Source organism: Elephantulus edwardii, unplaced genomic scaffold, assembly GCF_000299155.1.
Source record: "Elephantulus edwardii isolate Elephantulus edwardi_28Jun2011 unplaced genomic scaffold, EleEdw1.0 scaffold00002, whole genome shotgun sequence".
Taxonomy (NCBI): domain Eukaryota; kingdom Metazoa; phylum Chordata; class Mammalia; order Macroscelidea; family Macroscelididae; genus Elephantulus; species Elephantulus edwardii.
Window position 1 is genome coordinate 15,280,415 of NW_006399752.1, and position 19,760 is coordinate 15,300,174.

Consider the following 19,760-nt stretch of genomic DNA (forward strand, 5'->3'; position numbering starts at 1 on the left):
AAGTAAACTGGTAGAAAATTAAAAAAAAACAACAACACTTAATCAGATGTATCTACTTGTTTCTGTTTCAGCCCTTCCTCCCCAGTTGAATCTCCATTGTGTTTGATAGCTACCTTTTTAGAACACATAAATTTGATCGGGGCATTCTGTTTAAAATTCCTTACTTGCACTTTGAATAAAGCTTAAACTCCATGTTACGTCTTACAAAGTATTGCCTGATCCAGATTATGTTCTTTTTCTCTTCCCTTTACATAGTCTGACCATTTAGTCTGGTTTTAGAAACTCTTAGGATAGTTCTAAATTCTGTCTTCAGGATTCCCTTTCAGTCTCAAAAAATGTTGAGAACCTCAAAAAAAACTTTTTAATGTGGATAATATCTACTACCATTAATTGAATTTGAATTAAAAATGGAGGAACTTTTAAATACTTATAAGTAGCTTCCCCCCCCCCAACTGGGAATGTTATTTTCCAAAGTGGGGAAAAAAAATAAATGAAAGAGTAGCATTATTTTGCATTTTACAAAGTCCTTTTATTGCCTGATGTAGTAGTGTGAGAGACCTGTATCTTTACGTCTGCTTCTCATTTCAGTCTATGGTGTCAGGTTGTTTTGAGTAAAGTAAATGAAGAAAATATGACTTAGCAGAGAAGAGTAGTTAAATCACGGAGGATTATTTTTTTTTTTTAGGATTATTTTTAACATGCCTTTAAAATATTGTTGATGTTCTTCCTTGGTAGTAAAAATTGTCAAGTGGTATTTCTTTAAAAATGTCACTTGTGTTGTGGAATCTGAAATGGTTATCAGCAAACTTTGGTGGCATATGCTTGTGGGATTTATGGCACCTGACTGGTGGTTCAGATCTTCTGGCAGCTCTGTGGAAGAAAGATGGGCCATATCCTCAGATGAGATTTACAGCTTCTCAAGATTTATAGCTTCCGAAAACCTGCTGGAGGTTCCACTAGGAGTTGGTTCTGACTTGACAGTAGGGAGGCAGTAAGTGAATGATTATATTGAAATATATTAGGACTAATACTTAGATCTTTTATCCAGGCATAATTTTTTTTCTAAGCCATAATTTGATAACATAATTTGTTATTTATTTTAGCAATATGAGGCCACGAAGTTATAGATACCTTCTAAATGTTGACCTGTCTAATTGTATAATTATTGTTGTGAAGTGCTGTCAAGTCAAAGCTGACTTACAGTGACCCTGCGAATGAAAGACCTGAACACTTGTGTAACTTTCATCCTTTCTCCAGGTTCATAGGGTTTCCTGAGGCAAGTTATTTCCAAAGTGAATGCCACTCCTACTTCCAAGTTTGTTTTATTTGGGGAGCTCCACCAAACACTGTCTTCCATGGGTAACCATTCTCACAATTGACACATCAGTATCACAGTGTTCAGAAGACTCTCAACACGATGGACTGATATGGTGACTGTAACAGTGGGCTTGAACATGTCTCGGATTGTGGGGTTGGCGTAGTATAGGGCATAGAATTGTTCATAGAATTGCCGTGATTCATAGAGAGAGCTCCGTTGACCTAGTGCATAGAAAGTTATGCTACTAAGCCAAAAGACACAGTTTTTTCAGTGCCACTAGTCTCAATAGAAAAAACTTTCTGTGTTGGGATTCTCACAAGCCTATGGTGATGGAATCAAGTTTTCTAGAATTCTAATTTCCACTTGTTATTAAGAAATATTATCAGTTATTATAATTGAAGAAACAGGTGCATATTGTTCTTTTCAAGAACATGTCTGCCAATATTGTAATCTGATTGACCATAGTTTGTTGTTCTTTCAAATAAAAATGTTCATTAAATACAAAGTTTAGCTTGCAACTGAAACATTTCATAAATACTTTTCTAGAATACTCTAGCTTTGTATAGAGCAGGAGTGTTTTATTCATGCTTTCCATTTCATCACACAGGTGACTAAACAACAAATAGTCACTGATCCAAGAGCTACAGTTTTTTAGCAATTACTTTTTACTACTTCGTTAAGGATGTTCTTCATTCTTTAGTGACTTAAAAAAAAAACAACCCCAAACTAAATGCATAGCAGTGACTTCTGGCACAGTTTGGTGCTTCTCTATTGACTTGCAATAAGAAGCCAGCAGTTTTAAGCACCTTTGCTTTTATATCTTCAATGAAAATACCAGAACAATCTAAAAGGCAAATAATATTGTAATTATAAAAAAATATGTTTGATCTTGTGAGTTCCCTTTCCCAAACTGCTCCCGGGAGGCAAGGATTTTTAAGCCCCATCTCTCATACTTTGGTCACGTGGCCTGGAGGGACTAGTTTTTGGAGAGGGTCATCATGCTTGGAAGGGTGGAGGGGACAGCACAGGAGAGGAAGACCCTGGATGAGATGGATTGACTCAGTGATTGGAGAAATGGGATTAGGTCTGTCAGGGACAATGAGATTGGCTCAGGATAAGGCAGGGTTCAGTGCTAATGTACGTAGGGTTCTCACAGGCAACTCAATGGCCCATACAACAGAACTTTAGGTCCTTCAGAGAACTGCTGCTCTAAAAATGGAAACTGAAAGGATAGTCATATAAACTCACCCCACTAATGCTCTTTTTTCTTACAGTTTATTACAGTTTGTGATTATATATATGTATTTTTAGCTTTTTCCCTTTGAAAGCATCCTAATCTCTCTGCTTTAGTTTTCATGTCTGTACAAAAGTACATCTCAAGAAAACTGTTTGAAGCATTGAACAAATTAAAATGTGAATATGCTTACAAAAAGTGCCTTACAGACACTTAAAGCTATTGTTATTAGGCCATTTATTTTCTTTACAGGCTGCCTCTTGCATTGGGCCACTGTAAGCTTTGACGAGTAGGGATCCACATGTATCTTGTTCACCAGTGTATCCCCAGAACCTAGCTTGCTGTTTGGCAGAGTTGGTGCTCATGGAGTGTTTGTTGAATATATTTAAGTATGAGAGTGAGGGAGACTGAAAGCAAAAATATGTTTTACTGGTTTACACTGTGCAGTATAGTTCTTTTAGCAGTCTTTGTGACCTTCACATAACATCAGGGTGGGATTCTGTACATAGATGTTTGTGACTCACCGAGTCAGCTTGCTACTAATGAGGTAGTAGTAATGAGTACTAATGAGTAGCCCCACACCTGTGAGGCTGAGACCCTGCCGATAAGGTCTGTGTGCATTCTAAAAAGCTTGAAGTGAGCTATGGTAGGGGCAGACAGGGGCACCCCTGTACTACTAAGAAGAGACAGGAGTGGAATGCATCCTTTGAACCTGGAGTTACTCCTATAGAACCTTCTAGACCCAGGAGATAGCTGTAACATTGGAGGAATGAGTCAAGAAGTAGCAGCAAGCACTGCACAGAAAGAGCAGCAACAGAACCTAGAGGCCAGCAGGAGACACACTTCCCAGACCCCCGAGGTAGCTGCAGTGGATGTGCCCAACCTCAGAGCAACAGAGTTTCATACTTAAGGGTGAGGCTGTGGCCTGCTGGAGGAATGGTGGGTCTCTGGGCATTTGGCAGCACAGCTTTTAATACTTGCCTGAGCAGGGCAGAATCTAAGGTAAGGCTTGAGAGGGGCCAGGCCTAAGTGGAGCCTGGTGGCATAGCTGGAGGAAAAACTGTTATGTTCAAAGAACTTCACCCTGAGTTGTATCTATCACTTCTCTTTTGAACCGCATAACTGTGAGCATGATCTGTACATCCTGTGTGGCCTTTGAAATGAATTATCAAACCTAGCAAAGAGCTAGAGAATGCTGTGGGAAGCACAACTGGTGAAAAAAGGTTGGACAGAGAAAGTATGCTTGACCTCTACCTCTTAGAAATCAGCTTATGGGCTGATGTAGTTGATGATTCTCTTTGATTGTGAAGTGAGAGGAGATTTTTATAGCCAACCAGAACAGTTTGGAGAGGAATAATGACTCGTGAGGTTAGTGGTCTTTATCGGTAAGTAGAGAAAATGAAATAGATGATATATTCACAGAGAATATAAGTAAGTCAGTTGAACACATGATGTCAAGAGTTGGCTTAGAAAACAACTATGAGATACCATCTTCACCCCACCAATAATAGCAAAATTCAACAGGGCAGTAAGCAACAAATGCTGATGAGGTTGTGGAGAGATTGAAACTCTTCCTCACTGCTGATGGGAATGTAAAATGGTAGAACTGCTATGGGAGGCTGTCTGGCACTTTCTCAAAAAGTTGGACATAGACATACTATTTGACCAGTAGTTCTACTATGGAGAATGTATCCTAAAGAAACCAGAGCCTTAACTCAAAACCCATCTTTATTGCTGTGTTATTTACAATAGCATAGAGATAGTAGCAACCCAGCTGCCCATCAACAAACAGATGGATAGAAAAACTATGGTATATTCACACAATGGAATATTATGCAGCAGTGCAAATCAGTGAACTCATAAAACATGACACAATGTGGGGAACATTATGCTGAGTGAAATATCTCAGTCACAAAAGGACAATACTGCATAAACCACTGTTACAAAATAGGACTATAGGACTGACAGGGAAGGTTGGGGGGGAGAATAAGGGAAAAGTGGATAGATAATTAACACTGCATTGGAACAGATGAAGGGAAGAATGGCCCAGAAGGAATATATGATTAGGTATTATCTATATGATAATCTGGAACCAAGAGTGCATTGCAAAGTGGACTAAGAGGGTTAGGGTAATGTGCAATAATGAATTAATAATTTTTTTAAAAAAATAAGAGTTAAAATAAGTAGGAAAAATTGTGCATAAAATTCCCATTTATGCTTGCCTTCTACTTGCACATTCATGTTGTATATAATCTTTTTAAGCCTCAGTTTCTTCACTTGCAAAATAAATATGTCTCATTTTATTTTGTAGCTTCTTAGCCCAGGTCTATATTTTTATCAAAAGAACTGCATGACCTGCTGAAACTAATGAACAAGCCAGATCCAGCTTCCCTGTTAGGAAAGTTAATGTCCTCTACTTTTTTGCCTTAGTTTAATTCTTGCCCAAAATAAGTCTTTGCACGGTCTTAAAGTAATTAGCATTTTTATCCACCAAACAGTGAAAGAAATAAACACTAGCTTCCATCTAGAAACAAACAAACAAAAGTGTAGCTGTAGGATATTTTTAGAAGATTATATAGACAGAAGATTATGGTCTAGACAAAGTGGAATAATAGGAAACTGAATTAAAAAATTAATTTTGGTGCCGCAAAGTGGAATCCAGTAGTTAAAAAATTTCATTAGAAGGGAATTATTTTGGAAAAGCACATGCTTCGAGGAATCTAAGATGAGAAATAGAATAATATGTCTATATTAAAAATTTGTTTTGAATAGTTATGCTGATCTTTTTTTTTAAAAAAAAATTTTATTTTATTGTTTTTTGTGCATGTACCGTCAAATCAGATCTGACTGGTACAGGAGGAGATTGTTCCTCCTTCTCCAGTAGAGCATCTGGCAGATTCAAACCATGCACCTCTGGGATTGCAGTGTAGCTTCTTACCACTAGGCCACCAGAGCTCCTTTATGCTGATCTTTTTATAAAGCTATTTGGACAAACTGTTTGTCTTTCTCATTCCTAAGGATATGGGATTCGTACTTTGCCCACAATGCCTAGAATTTTTATTTTCTCTCCCAACTCATTTCCAGCTGATATTGGTGGTCTGAGGAGACCATGCTTGGACAGTTAATGTTTTAGACTATTCAGCTATGGTTGATTTCATGCTTTGGGTGAAATGAAACTATAGTTATAAGGCACAGAAACTCTCTTAAATGAGAGTTTTATCTTTAATAAGCTCTAGGAAAGGAATGTTTTGGTGACTAGATGTATCTTTTTTTCCCTTTATATGAAATAAAATTTTAAAAAACCCCCAAAACACATAATGCATTGATGTCGAGTTGGAACTGACTCATAGTTTGCCCACCATTGACTTTCTGAGGCCATTAATCACATGGGAGAAGATTGCTCTTCTTTCTTTCGAGAGGCAGCTAGCTGGTAGATTTGAAACTACACCAGAGAGTTAGTAAAACAGCATATATATTTATATAGCAAGTGTCTTTATTATTTGACATTTTGTGTTTATATATAACAATAGTGAAGCGTCTATTTTGTGCTTTAATGGCTTATAGCAATAAGGAATGCTGAAGTGTGTGGCAAGGGTAACGCTGGCTGTGATCACTTAAACTTATGTATGTGTCAGCTTATTGTTAGATGCCATCAAGACAAGTACAGCCCATAGTGACCCTGTGAACAGCACATCTGAACCCTGTCCTGTGCCATCTCCACACTTCCTGACACACTAGAGCCCACTGTGGCAGTCACTCTGTCAGTCCCTCTGGTTGAGGGTCTTATTCTCCTTTGCCAACCCTCCACCCTTCTAAGCATCATGTCCCTCTCCAAGGAATAGCCCCTCCTAGAAACATCCCTGAAGTATTTGAGGTGAAGCCTCATCATTCTTGCCTCCAAAGAGTACTCTGGCTGCACCCTTTCCAAGACATATTGTTCTTTTGGCAGTCCATGGAATGTTCAGTGCTCTTCTCCAGCACCACAACTCGCAGGCATCAATTCTTCTGTCATCCTTACTCATTGTCCACCTCTCAGATGTATAGCAAATAGAAAGGTCATGGCCTGAAACAGACACACCTTAGTCCTCAAACTGACATCATTATTCCTCAATAATTTCAAGAGGTCCCTCACTGTAGACTTTCCCAGTGCAGTAACCTCTCCTGATTTCCTGACTGCTGGTGCCAAGGATGTTAATCGTAAGATGAAGTTGTTGACAGTTCTTATCTCTTCCATACACCATGATGTTGCCTATAGGTCCAGTGGTAAGAACCTTTGTTTTATTGACGTTGAGCTGCAATCCATATTGAAGGCTGCATTCCTTTATCTTCTACAACAAGTGCTTCAAGTTCTCTTCACTTTCAGCAAGCAGGGTTGTGTCATGTGCATAACACAAGCTATTGATGAGTCTCCCTCTAATCCTGATTGCTCTTCATATAGCCCAGCATAAGTATGGAGAGAGAAAACAACCTTGACACACTCCCTTCTTAATTTTAAACCATGCCATATTTCCCTGCTCTGTTTGCACAGCAGCCTCCTGGTCCAATTATAGGTTAGCTGTGTCAGCTGGACTGAGCCATTATTATTCCCTGTGGTTTGGCAGTGATAATGTAGATTTTCAGTTAGTTAATGATGAAATTTGCCAGACTTGTAATTTGAGAGCTAAATAATGTTGTGATTAGGTAAGATAAATAGTGATGTAGTAGTCACTTTCCATTTTCATATATCAACTATTTTATGCATATGTTTGTTTTGGATAATGTTTTGGATAAACTCTGGTCTTCAATTTTCTTCATTCTTTTTAAAAAGATGGGGTGTGAGAATGGTTAAAATGTATAGAGCAATTATACTTACCATTTGCTAGGTGGGTGCTCGCTCTCTAGTAGCTGTGAATATTGGTAGTAAGTTAAGCATATGTATTGGATGTGTGTATTGTTAGCCTTCAAGTTAATTCCTACTTAAAATGATGCTATAGAATGGTAGAACTGTTTGATAGGGTTTCCTAGCCTATATAATTTCTGTGGCGGAAGATGATCAAGTCTTTTTTCCCCCAGAGGTGTTGGAAGATTTGAACCACTGATCTCTTGGGTAGCAGCTGAACTCTTAACCAGGGTTACCTGATAGCTATCTCTCTTGTTCTTGTTGCCTTCAAATTGGAACCAACTTAAAGCAGATCTTCCAGTGACTTTCAAGACTGAATCACACAGCAGAAGATTACTCATCTTTCTCCCAGAGAGCTGCTAGTGGATTCCAGCTGCTGGAGAGGCATGGCCTTTGACAGTTCCAGAAGTCCCTAGAACCTCTTAATTGTAGCGGTGATAACTATGCCTACCTGCTTGATAACACACCCAGGGCCTCGTCCGTGGAAATCAATCAAGTGCTTTTCTGCCACTGATCAGGGCATAACCCTAGTCCTTGGTCATTGCTTCATTATCTGTATATTAACTAACATAACCATAGCCTCTGTGTTCTTCTCTAAGATAATTTTTTTTTAAAATTCTGTGTTAATAAAAGCTGTCTGCTGGTGAGTCAAAACTCATAGCTGATCTTCCAGCAAGTTTTTAGAAGCACTAAATTGCACATCATTCTTACACATCCTTTTCCTGAGGAGCAGCTGGTGGATTTGAACCATGTGCCTTTGAAATTGCAGCACAGCTTGGTAACAGAAGAAGAGCGGACATCAAATGAAAAATAAACCTCCACTATGTACTTTCTCCAAGAAATAGTTTTCTTTTTTCTTTTGATAATCCATGGGATATACAATACTCTTTACTAGAACCACAACTCAAAGGCGTTGATTCATCTCCTGTCATCCTTAGTTATTGTCCAACTTTTAGATGCATAGCAAGTAATTGACAAGACTCTGGCTTGAATCACTGCACTGATATTGCTCCTTGGAGAGGTCTTTGAAAACAGTTTTTTCCCAATGCAGCATGTCTTGATTTCTTGCTGCTGGTACCAAGGGTGCTTGTTGTAGATCTAAGCAAGATAATTATTTATATATAGAAATGGATGTGTGTGTGTGTGTGTGTGTGTGTATCCCCTTAACCTATTTTGCACATTAGCAGTGTTAAGTTGGCAGTAATAAATGCTGTGGTGACTGTGAGAAGGGACTCTAGGCAGAGTCCAGCCTGAAACCCAGAGTGACAATGGAGACCAGGAAACCCAAGCCATTGCTGAATGGGGAATGTACCTGCTTTCCTATCCACTCAAGGGGTATGGGGCCGGCATGGAGGTACCTAGTTTTTGTCCCTGGTAGGTGAGGCTATAGTAGACCTTCTCAGCTGCTAGTAGGTGGGCCAGGCAGCAACAGCCAGCTGCCCCTCCCCCCCCATCCTCTTGCTGGCTTCTCATTCCTTTTTCACATTGTCCTTGGCCTTGTTGTAAGAGAATGTACCCAGGGAACAATCAGAAAATCACATCCATCCAAAGCTTATCTGAATCTCTGAGGGATCTCTTTTTAGCAAATGAAATATGGAAAAGAAATAGACTAAAATTCTCCCCCAAACATAAGAAGCTTTTGTCTACATTACAGGACATTTCTGAACTTCAGTTTTAACATTGACTGTATGGATAATCTTTAAGAAAAAGGGATTCCTGAAATGCAGTTAGAATGAGACAGATGAGCCCAAAAGCACCTGAACAAAGAAAAATAATACATAGTCTTTAAAATAACTAATTAGCGGGTTTTACATTCTAGGTGAACAGCAGTGTCACCTCTGGGGTGGATAGAGCTTTTGTTTCAGGAGGGAGTAGGGCGATGCACCATTTGGCACTAGTTTAAGATGGAGGAAGCTTTTGACAAAAAAAAAGTTACAGATTTTGGTTGAAAAAACTGAGCAAAGAAAAGGCAATTCGAGAATGGTGACAGCAAGGCCCGAGAAGAAAATATAGTCAGAGATTTCCTATGAAGAATATGTGTGACCACTTAGCATTTAAGTAGCAGACAGACCTCAGAGATAACGTGGCTTTGACTCCAGGCCATCATGATAAAGAGAACACCACGATAAAGTTAGGTAGGTGATTTTTTTGGGTTTCCCAATGCATGGGTATTATGTTTACAATATACTAAATACTCCTTTAAAAAGTAGCATGGAAGGGAAACTGCTGAGGTATGAGGTGAGAGTGAAAAATGCTGGCTGCAATGGTTATGGTTATGTGTTGACTGGGTCATGATTCTAATTAGTTTGGCAGTTTAGTAAGAAGATAACCCTTCTCCATATTGTGATCTGATATCAGGCCATTTTCCATTTTTGCATAAAACTAATTTGGCACAATGACTGGAGACCTTTGGAATATAACCATATACATAAATGAGCAGTGAGTTTATTATTTCTTTTAGCATTTAAATCTTAATAAGTTTTGTTCCTGATTCAGCTTAATAATGAAAGAACTGGACCTACACTGTCCAGAGCAGTCAACACTAGTCTCTATGGTGAGGCTGGTCCAAATTGAGGATGGACTGTAAGTGTGTAAGATGCAGGATAAATTTTGGACAGTTAGCAAAAATAAAATGCTGTAATATCTCATTCATAATTGTATTATACTGGCTAGGTTTTTAAACTGAATATTTTGGATTGGTAGGTATTTCATAGTTAATCCTGTGTGATTAACTGCCTCTGAAAACCCTTTAGAGGGTTAGGTATAGGTTGGTTCTGTCTTATGGTACCCAACAACATCATAGCAAGGCTAAATAAATTATTCTAAATTTCACTTGCTGCTTTTTTTAAAATAATAAAGTTACTAGCAAATTCTAAAAATTCTAAAGTATATTTAAATGGTACTATGTTTCTTGTGGATGGTGTTGAGCTATTTATTTCTTAGTTTGTCTTTTATAGTGAAGAGAGATGTGAGTTGAGGACTTCCTGGTTTAAGACAAGTGGTGAAAAAGGTTGATATTTTTTTTTAAACCTTAAAAATTTTGTAGAAGCAGATTGCATACTTTGGGCGTGTTATCTGGAAGGACATCGTGTTTGGAAGGGTAGAGGGACAGCACACAAGAGGAAGACCCTGGATGAGATGGATTGACACAGTAACTGGGGTAATGAGGGCGGGTGTGCTGGAGATTGTGAGATTGGCTCAGGACAGTGCAGGGTTCAGAGCTGTTGTACATAGAAGAGTCATTAACTCAACATCACGTAACAGCAGCTCTGGGGGATAAAGGTGTGGCATTCTGCACCCATAAAGATTACACTTTTGGAAACCCCAGGAGAATGTTCTACTCTGTTGTATAGGGTCATTGTGAGTTAGAATTGATTTTATGGCTGCAACAAGAAATGGGTATAGTAGTTCCACACAAATTTCCTATGGAATGATAGCTAGCTATGTTGCAGAATAGCAAAGAGAACCACCAAACAAATCACAAAAAATATCTCTGGAAGGAGAGAAAACAGAAACCACAGAAGATAAGATCTCCAAAAGGAAAAACCACCCTGCATCCAAGGTGTGTGAACAAGCTGATCAAAGAACTGCAGGTAAAAGTACCTGCAGACTGCAAGTGAATGAAAAATAGATGATGGTGCTCCATCAAGACAGTGTGGGAAGATTAGAGTGTGCTCAGAAATTTCCAGTGAAAACTCATTTTAAAAAGAGTGGAAGACAGTTTTGAAGACAAACTGAGCCAGACAGAAACATGAAGCTTGAAGGGAATTAAAAGTTTGTATTCTAGATAGGGATATACAGGAGGTAAATTTTTAAACTATAGTTCTTGTGCTGTTGTTATATACCATTGAGTTGACTGCGACTCAGCAACCTTATGAATAGTAGCTCAGCACCTCGCCCTATCCTGAGCCAATCTGTCTCCTTCATACCTACCTCCTTTACCTCTGTTGGGTTTGTCTTATTTTAAGGCCAGCAGAGGGCCTCCTCAAGCCATGAACTTGGAGTAAGAGCCAGGTTCACATACTACTCTGTGGAAACTGTTTGATGCTCTTAACCAACTTAGAACTGATTCATAGCTGACCCTCCAGCAGGTTTTTAGAAGGAGCCTCCTAACATGAAATCTCCTGTTATTTAAACAGTAGTAACAAAGGATTATGTTTCTAAAAAAGAAAATACATATAAAAATACACTGCCGCAAAAGGATAATAAAAGCAAAAATGAAGCCATCAGAAGAATATACCCACAAAAAAAAGCTAAACTTTAAAATATGTTGCAGAATAAGAGAAACTATTCAACTGTGAATAATACAATGTAATAAAGATAAAATGTTTGCAATGCTCTAGAAAAAAATTTATTTTGGAATGAAAACTAAACCAGAATGAACATAAAAACAGACAATATAGTAAATAATGAAAAAATAGAAACAAAAAGAAAAGATTTGTGAGAAAATTAATAATGAAAAAGTAACAAAAATAAATCTTTAATTTTAATGTAGATGTAATGAAAATTTTAATTATACTTATTAATAAATTAATAAAAATAATATAAAAGTAAAATTTATCTATTTGGAGTCTATGAAGAAGCATGAAGCAACAAAATTTTCCTGAAATTATGTAGTAATAGATTTGCATATTGAGAGGGCACACGTGGCTCCAGAATGATTTGATATCAGGATACATTCTAAAAGAGACTTGTCTCTAGATGCCATCAAGCTGATTCCCACGCATGTTTATACCACGTGTGCCGGAGGGAACTGCTCCATAGACTTCTACAAGGCTGTGACCTTTCAGAAGCACATCACTGGGCCTATCTTCTGAAGTTCCCAGAGATACTTTAGATCCACAAATCATTTGCCTATTAGTGGAATGAATGCTTTACTGTTTGTGCCGCAAACACTATTTTCAAGGATCTGTTAAAATAAAGACTAAATTATTTATGAAAAAGAAAAAAATACTAGAATTAAATTACTTAGTAGCAGTATTTCATACTAGAAGATAATGGAACAGCATATTTTAAATGTTCATGGAAAAGAAAGTGAACCAAAGATTTTTATATCCAACCAAACTGACATCATATGTGCTTATTAATGTTAGATGCTGTTGGATTGGTTCTGACTGCACAACAGAATGAAGCACTGCCTGATTCTGGATCATTTTTACATGCTTAGTATGTTTGAGCTCTTTGTTGAAGCCACAGGGTCAGTACATCTTGTTCAGAGACTTCATCTTTTTCACTTGCCCTTAACTTTATAATTTTACCAAGCTTGATGTCCCTCTCCAGGGACTGGTTTCTGATAACATGTCCAAAAAACATGAGGCTAAGTCTTGCTGTCCTTGCCCTTTTTAAGAACTTTATTTAGCCTTTTGCTAGATAGTGATTAGGCCAATGGAGGCTGAATATTTTCTGGCAGGAGACAGACTACATACTGGCTTGTTTCATCTACTCTTAATGTGAGTGGACTATAGCACATGTTGCCCCTCCTTGCTGATCAGCCATCCTATAGCTGTATATTTTCATAAGCTTGTAAATAGAGATGAAATGGTGCAAAAATTTAGTAGTAAACAAAATAAAATAGAAGTTACATGAAAAATACTGTTTATTGCGTTCTCTTACCTCTCAGATATCTCACAGTGCTACTGATTTTGTGATTTTGTGTCCATTTAGATGATGCCCTATATGTTAGATAATCTCCCAGTGCTCATCTGTTGTGTTTTTGTTTTTTTGTTGTTGTTTTAATATGCAGTGTGTAGGGGTTAGGGCTCTTGTACATAGAGTCGCTGTGCATCGCAGGTGACTTGATGGAACATAAAAACAACAACTGTGTCATTCTTTAATCATGGTTATTATAGGCAAAAATAAAGACATATAAAGACTTAATTCTTTTCATTGCTGTTTTAAAAGGCACAGCTGGTGGATCTGAAATCTGAACTGACAGAGACCCAAGCAGAGAAAGTGGTCTTGGAGAAAGAAGTGCATGATCAGCTTTTGCAGTTACACTCGATTCAGCTTCAGCTTCATGCTAAAACTGGACAAAGTGTTGACTCTGGTACCATCAAGGCAAAATTGGTAAGTATTGGAAAGGGTAACATAATACCTCTTTTAGTATATATTTATAACAATTTCTAGTGAGGCTTTTTTAATTGTGAAAAGTAATAAATGCTCATTATGGAAAGTACAGGAAATGTAGATTACCACAGTCATCCACATTCTCCTTGCCCAAGATGATCAATGACAAAATCAATAAACAACTGATACTTAAGAATTTTTTTCATGTTTAGAAAGCATATGTATATTTAAAATAAACTGTGATTGTAATATATAAGCAGTTTAGTTGTTGGTTTGGGGTTTTATTTTTTTTGCCCTATTCTGTTTGATGGCATATGGCAGAAATCACAGATAACATTAGATTTATTATTGTGTAGTACTGGAAGTTCATTTTTCAACAAGAAGTCCAAAAGTCAGTTGTTGGCATGGAGTCAACAATCCTCCAGTGGGTTTTCAGAAGCAGTAAATCGCACAAAAGGAGATTGCCCATCTTTCTCCCTTGGAGCAGCTGGTGATTTTGAATTGCCTGCCTTTGTGTTGGCAGCACAACTCCTTACTTGTTAGGCCACCAGAGAAGCCCTGAAATAAATAATCACCTGATTGGTAATCCTACAATACTAGATACCCAGATTCCTTCTATGTTGGTATTCTGCCATCTCCATCTTTAGCTCATGATTTTTGTCTCCCATGATTTCTTGTGTCTACATTCCAAACCCAATGAAAGATGATTAAGGGGATGCCAAAAGTATGCTGCCCAGCTTTACTTGCCTTCTATGAAAGTTTCGAGCTTTTTAATTAAAACCCTCAACAATTTGCCCTGGAATTTCATGAACTATCTTAATCTGAATGGCAGTATCTTAGTTGAGTGCTTGTCTACGTCACATAAAATTGTTGTGTATTTTTGTGTCAGAAACAACGCATAGCTGACCCTTCTGTGGGTTTTCAGAGGCAGTAAATTGAATCGGAGGGGATTGTCCATCTTTCTCCTATGGAACAGCTGGTAAATTTGAACCACACGCCTTTGGGAGGGCAGTGAAACTCATTACCACTGAGTCAGAAGTGATGAGTGTCTCAGATAAAGAAAAAGGAAGAAATCAGTCATTCTTTACTTAGTCTGCTGTGAGCGTTGAATGCTTTGTAGTATCTATATAGTATTCCAGTGTGTTAATTTTACATAATTAATTATTGTCCTCTTAATGTGAGTTGTTTAAATAGAAATGTTTTGGGATTTTTGTTTTGTTTGGTTTCATCTCAGTCTAACTTTATGTATAGTGAGTAGATGTTATACATTAGGTAGTTTTGTAGCTGTAGGGGACACAGCAGTAAATCAGACAGATACTTTGCCTGCCTTTACATAACTTGGGAAAAGCAGGAGATGAAATGACATTGATGATAAAAATGATGCATAGTGTAGTTTTAGTTTTTCCATCTCCTCTTGTGCGATAAACTGTTGCTGAAAACCGGCTGGAGGGTCAGCTATGAGTTGGTCCTGACTTGATGATGCACAACACAAAACTACAATAGTAATATGTTAGAATTTAGTGAAATTACTATTTACTTACTCCCAGAGCTGTATGTTTGAGCATTCTGGTTGTCTAGTCTGAAGGGATGGATTTGTGCTACACCTCAAAACTGTGCCTTTCTGGTGTCTTGAATACACCAGCACCTCCACAGTAGAAAGCTGGGAAATCTCCTTGCATGCAGTTTACAGCCCCAGAAACTCATTGGTGGGTCACTGTGATTTCGTCCCAATTTAATGACAGTGAGTTGTGAGTGAGAGCTGTGAGTATGTTAAAACATATTTGCAGTGATTGGGAACCTGAACATTATTTTATTCTTTGCTCAAAATGTGATTGGAATAATTACTTTGATTTCTGGGTATCAATCTTACATATAAATGAAAGGACAGAACTATGTAATCTCTAAAATAATCTTAACTTCTGACATTCTGTGAATCTATGTTAGAAATTACTGCACCAGTGAGTTTGAGCTTGGCCGAGATTGTGAGGATGGCACAGGTTTCCATTTATTTTCCATTGTTGCATATTTTCTTTCCCTTTTCCTCCCCACTCCAGCTGTTTTTAATAGGGTTGCTGAGTCGCAGTTGGCTTGACCGCACATAACAAGTTAGAAGTGTTGTATTTTATAGAATAACTTCTTCTTTTGCATCTTTAATGTTTAATCATTGAGAAGTTATGTACATTTTCATTAGAAAAGAATGTATTTGACATCTGTTTTGAAACATATTTGAAATAGGAAAGAACACTGAACTTGGTGTGTGACTGTTCTTGATAATGTAAACATTTTTAGATAACATAATAATAAATACAGTTACTAATACTTAGAAATGTAAAAATATATTTGTTGTTGTGAATTTTACACCAAAATGATACTCAATAGATGAGACAGTTTTCCTTGTAGTAATACACCACTAGTTAAATTTGTTTGATGTCTTTCTAATTATGAAACTTTTTTCTTGTATCTTAAGTCTTTCCCCTCTGTGGAGGAACTGGTAAGTATACCATTTGTGTGTTGCTTTGATATGTCATGCTGAAGTGTTGTACTTGGTGTTTTATCTGCGTATTACATGTTGTCACTGTTTGTAGTTGAATGCTGTTGATAATGACCATTTTTCAGTGTGCATATAGATGAAAAGTGCAGTGAATGGTCCGTTGCTCTTTTCTTACTGCATGTTTTAAAGATTTTTATCCCTGTTTGTGATTTGTAGCCATTATTTGTAGTTTTTGGCAGTTTCTGAGCTTTGTAATTTCCTCACATTTCTATCTCAGAAAAACAATTGGTTTTCCCACTTTACAGACCTAGTTACTCCCACCTTCAAGTTTCTGTTTGAACATATTCCCGGCGAAAGAATGTGCATGTTGGTTTCTTTTTACTTACTATATGTATTACAACTTTTCTGAAAGCATGAGAATGACTCTGTACCTTTGAAATGAACAAATTCTGAAGCCTTCTGGCAGGCTTTGTTTTAGAAAATTGCATTACCTAAATTATTAGTATTTTTATCACTACCCCAACCTAACCAGGTTGCAATTTGTTTTACAGCTTTACTTCTTTTGTAAATACACTTTGTGTATCAAAATACAAAGTAAACCTCTCAATTATTACCCAATAAAAAATATATTAATAATATAAGTGAAAATTTTTTTCTTCAAATGTGGATGAGATTAAGTTCCGTTTTTCTTAATCCTGTTCTTGCTTGACTCCATTCATTTGGATGGGAGAGTTCACCAGACTTGTTAGGGATTTGAATCATTAAAATGAAATGGTAGCCCAATGTGTTTTTCAAATTTCATAAATACAGTATAAACATATCATTGTAATAATTCAGAGTGATAATTCTCAACATAAAATTTATTTATCTAATAAACCAAAGAAATCTCTTTTAGGGACTTTTTTTTTCTAAATCATGCTATATTAATTTCAGTAAATGTAATATAAAATACTTTTGTTGATGTGTTTCTTTTGGAAACAGGTTCTGAAATAAATTTAGGTTTTATAATTTAAAATTTATGAAAGAGAAATTCTGAGTTATTTACAGCCCTTTAAAGCATTATCTAGAAATAGTGTTCTAATGGTTACAGTGTTTACAGAAGTCTAAAAAAGACTATGCTAATCTATTTGCTACATAGATAGTAACAAATACTTTTAGTCAAATAGTAAATATAGCTAACACTTGATAGTAATTGTCTGTCTTACCATCTGTAATATTTTTTTGGAGTTTAAGATATATGTGTTTAAGATTATGGTTTTCATTGTCTTGTGTTGTAATATATATTGTTGTTGTTGTTGATTACCATTAACAACCTTAAGTACGACTCATAGTGACTGAACAAAAGACCTAATGCCTTTCCATAGTTACCATTGTTTCTCCAAGTTCATAGAGTTTCCAGAGGTATGTGGTTTAGGAAGTGGATGCCACTCTTACTTCCAAACCTGAATCAGTCTGGAAGCTCCTCTAAACACTGTCCATGATGGGTAAACATCAAGGTATTTGACACAGCTATGGCAGTGTTCAGCATCTAAGTTATTCATTACAGCAAATAGGCAAATGACTGCTTTACCGCTTAAGGGGGATGTTCATGCTAAGATCAAGAAGTTTTAATTTTATATTAAAAGTGATTTTATTAAAATTAATTAAATGAATTTTATTTAAATTAATTTAAAAATTAATTAAACTAATTTTAAAAGTAATTAAATTATTGATTAATATGAAGGCCTCTACCTTGGGTCCTTGTTGGCCAGAAGGGGCAAAAGGCCAACTGGCATCTGCTTATGGAGAGAAAAAATCAGTATCATAAATCAAACACCACCCAAAACTTTACTTAAGTGACCCCCATCAAGATGCAAGAAAACAACTTCCAGAGTGGAACCACTGCACAGGTCTTGATATGTCTTTAAAATATTTCTTCACTATTTAGTAGTCAGTAAAAAATAATTTAAAAACTCAGGACCTGTGCAATAGAAAATCATTTGCTCTTGAGAAACATTTTTCTTTCTGGTACTAAAGTAGCTTTTCATTTAAGTACTCAAAAATGGTACATTGTGGTTTAGTGATCAGTTTATTTCACATCTCACTAACATATAAATTGTATTTTCATTGGGCTCATTGCTCTCTTAAGTTGGTAAAAAGGATTGAATGCCCAATGAATGAACCTGTTAAAAAATTCACTGAAAATTTATACTATAGGTATGCTTACCTTGAATTTTCAGTTCCATAAAACCTGTTGCCAGTGTTTCTCCATGATCCTAACATTTCTGCAAAGTATGAGAAATGTTTCTTCTAATTTAGTCATTGTATTTTTCTAGTAGTCTTCCAAAGTAAATTATCTAGTATATATATAAAATTAAACATTTTTTACTTTCTGAATTGCTGCATTAAAGTCACATGAATGTTTGGGCAAAACCACCAAACTGTTTTCTTTATTTCATTTTTGTCTGTCTTATTCCATTTTTAGAAAATAAAGAATAGTTAAATTATTCGTTGAAACAATCCTATTAACGTGTGATAAAATAAGTTTCAAGATGACTCTTTTTCTATCCTCAGGATCAGTGTGCCCCAGGGCATATAATTTTCTAGAAGTGATTTTTAAGTCTTTATGTTACTCGTTTAAAAGAAGAGAATCCATCTTCAAAATTATTTTTTTCATTTCAGTGAAGGTTTACAAATTGTCTTGTTTACAATCAACAGAACCCAAGTGTCTCAGTTCCATTTCAGTTTGACATGCAATTTTTATCATATACTTTCAGTGTTAGAGATTGTGTGCTTTTGTGTGCCTTAATAAACATCAGCTACTGCTGAAGAGTTTGTAAAATGTTCCCACTAAGTTATATTTTTATTTTTTAAAATCACTATAGGAGAGAGAGCTTGAAGCAAACAAAAAAGAAAAAATGAAAGAAGCTCAACTTGAAGCTGAAGTAAAATTGTTGAGAAAAGAGAATGAAGCTCTTCGTAGACACATAGCTGTTCTCCAAGCTGAAGTTTATGGAGCTAGACTGGCTGCCAAGTACTTGGATAAGGAGCTGGCAGGAAGGTGTGTAAAAAGTGGGTACTCTTGGCACAGTGGTTATAGGGTTGGTCTGCTATCCAGAAGATTGGCGATTTGAACCCACTAGCTGTTTTTCAGGATAAAGATGTGGCAATCTTGTGGGTTTCCTTAGAAATCCTATAGAGCAGTTTTGCTGTGTCCTCCTTGGTTGCTGCATGCTGGAGTTAATGTGTTTTAGTTTGTTTTTTATTAGGTTACAAATTGACGCTTATATTTTCAACTTTTATACTAAATAGAACATTAAACTTTGTCTTCAAAATTATTTTAAAATCAATTATAGTTTTCTATTAAATTGATGTTGATAGTATTATTGCAGATTTGCTTATCCATATTAAAGAAATAAGGCTAGGTTTACATATATACAGTTCCACAGTGACATATATATACAGGTTGTTATGTGCTGTCGAGTTGTTCACGACTCAATAGCGACCCTATGTACAACAGCCCTAAACTCTGCTCTATCCTGTGCCAATCTCACTGCCTCTGACTCACCCATCCCGATTACCCCAGTCACTGAATCAATCCACCTCATAGAAGGTCTTCCCCTCCTGCGTTGTCCCTCTACCCTACCAAGCATGATGTCCTTCTCTAAGGACCTGTCTCTCCTTACAGCATGTCCATAGTATGTCAGACGAAGCCCCAGAATCCTTGCCTCCAAGGAGTAGCCTGGTTTAACCCTCTCCAGGATGAATCTGTTTGTTTTCTTGGCAGTCCATG

At 36.7% G+C, this 19,760-nt stretch overlaps 1 protein-coding gene across 2 annotated transcripts in view; it reads left to right on the forward strand.

Moving 5' to 3' along the window:
- Positions 1 to 19,760, forward strand: part of GOPC (golgi-associated PDZ and coiled-coil motif containing) — a 49,108-nt gene that overhangs the window by 11,467 nt on the left and 17,881 nt on the right. The window contains exons 2-4 of one of the 2 annotated variants that reach the window (XM_006879003.1): positions 13,333 to 13,497; positions 15,965 to 15,988; positions 18,853 to 19,028. In XM_006879003.1, the coding sequence (XP_006879065.1) occupies positions 13,333 to 13,497; positions 15,965 to 15,988; positions 18,853 to 19,028 (365 nt within the window). The remainder of the gene's footprint in view (positions 1 to 13,332; positions 13,498 to 15,964; positions 15,989 to 18,852; positions 19,029 to 19,760) is intronic. The other variant, XM_006879004.1, reaches the window with a different exon arrangement.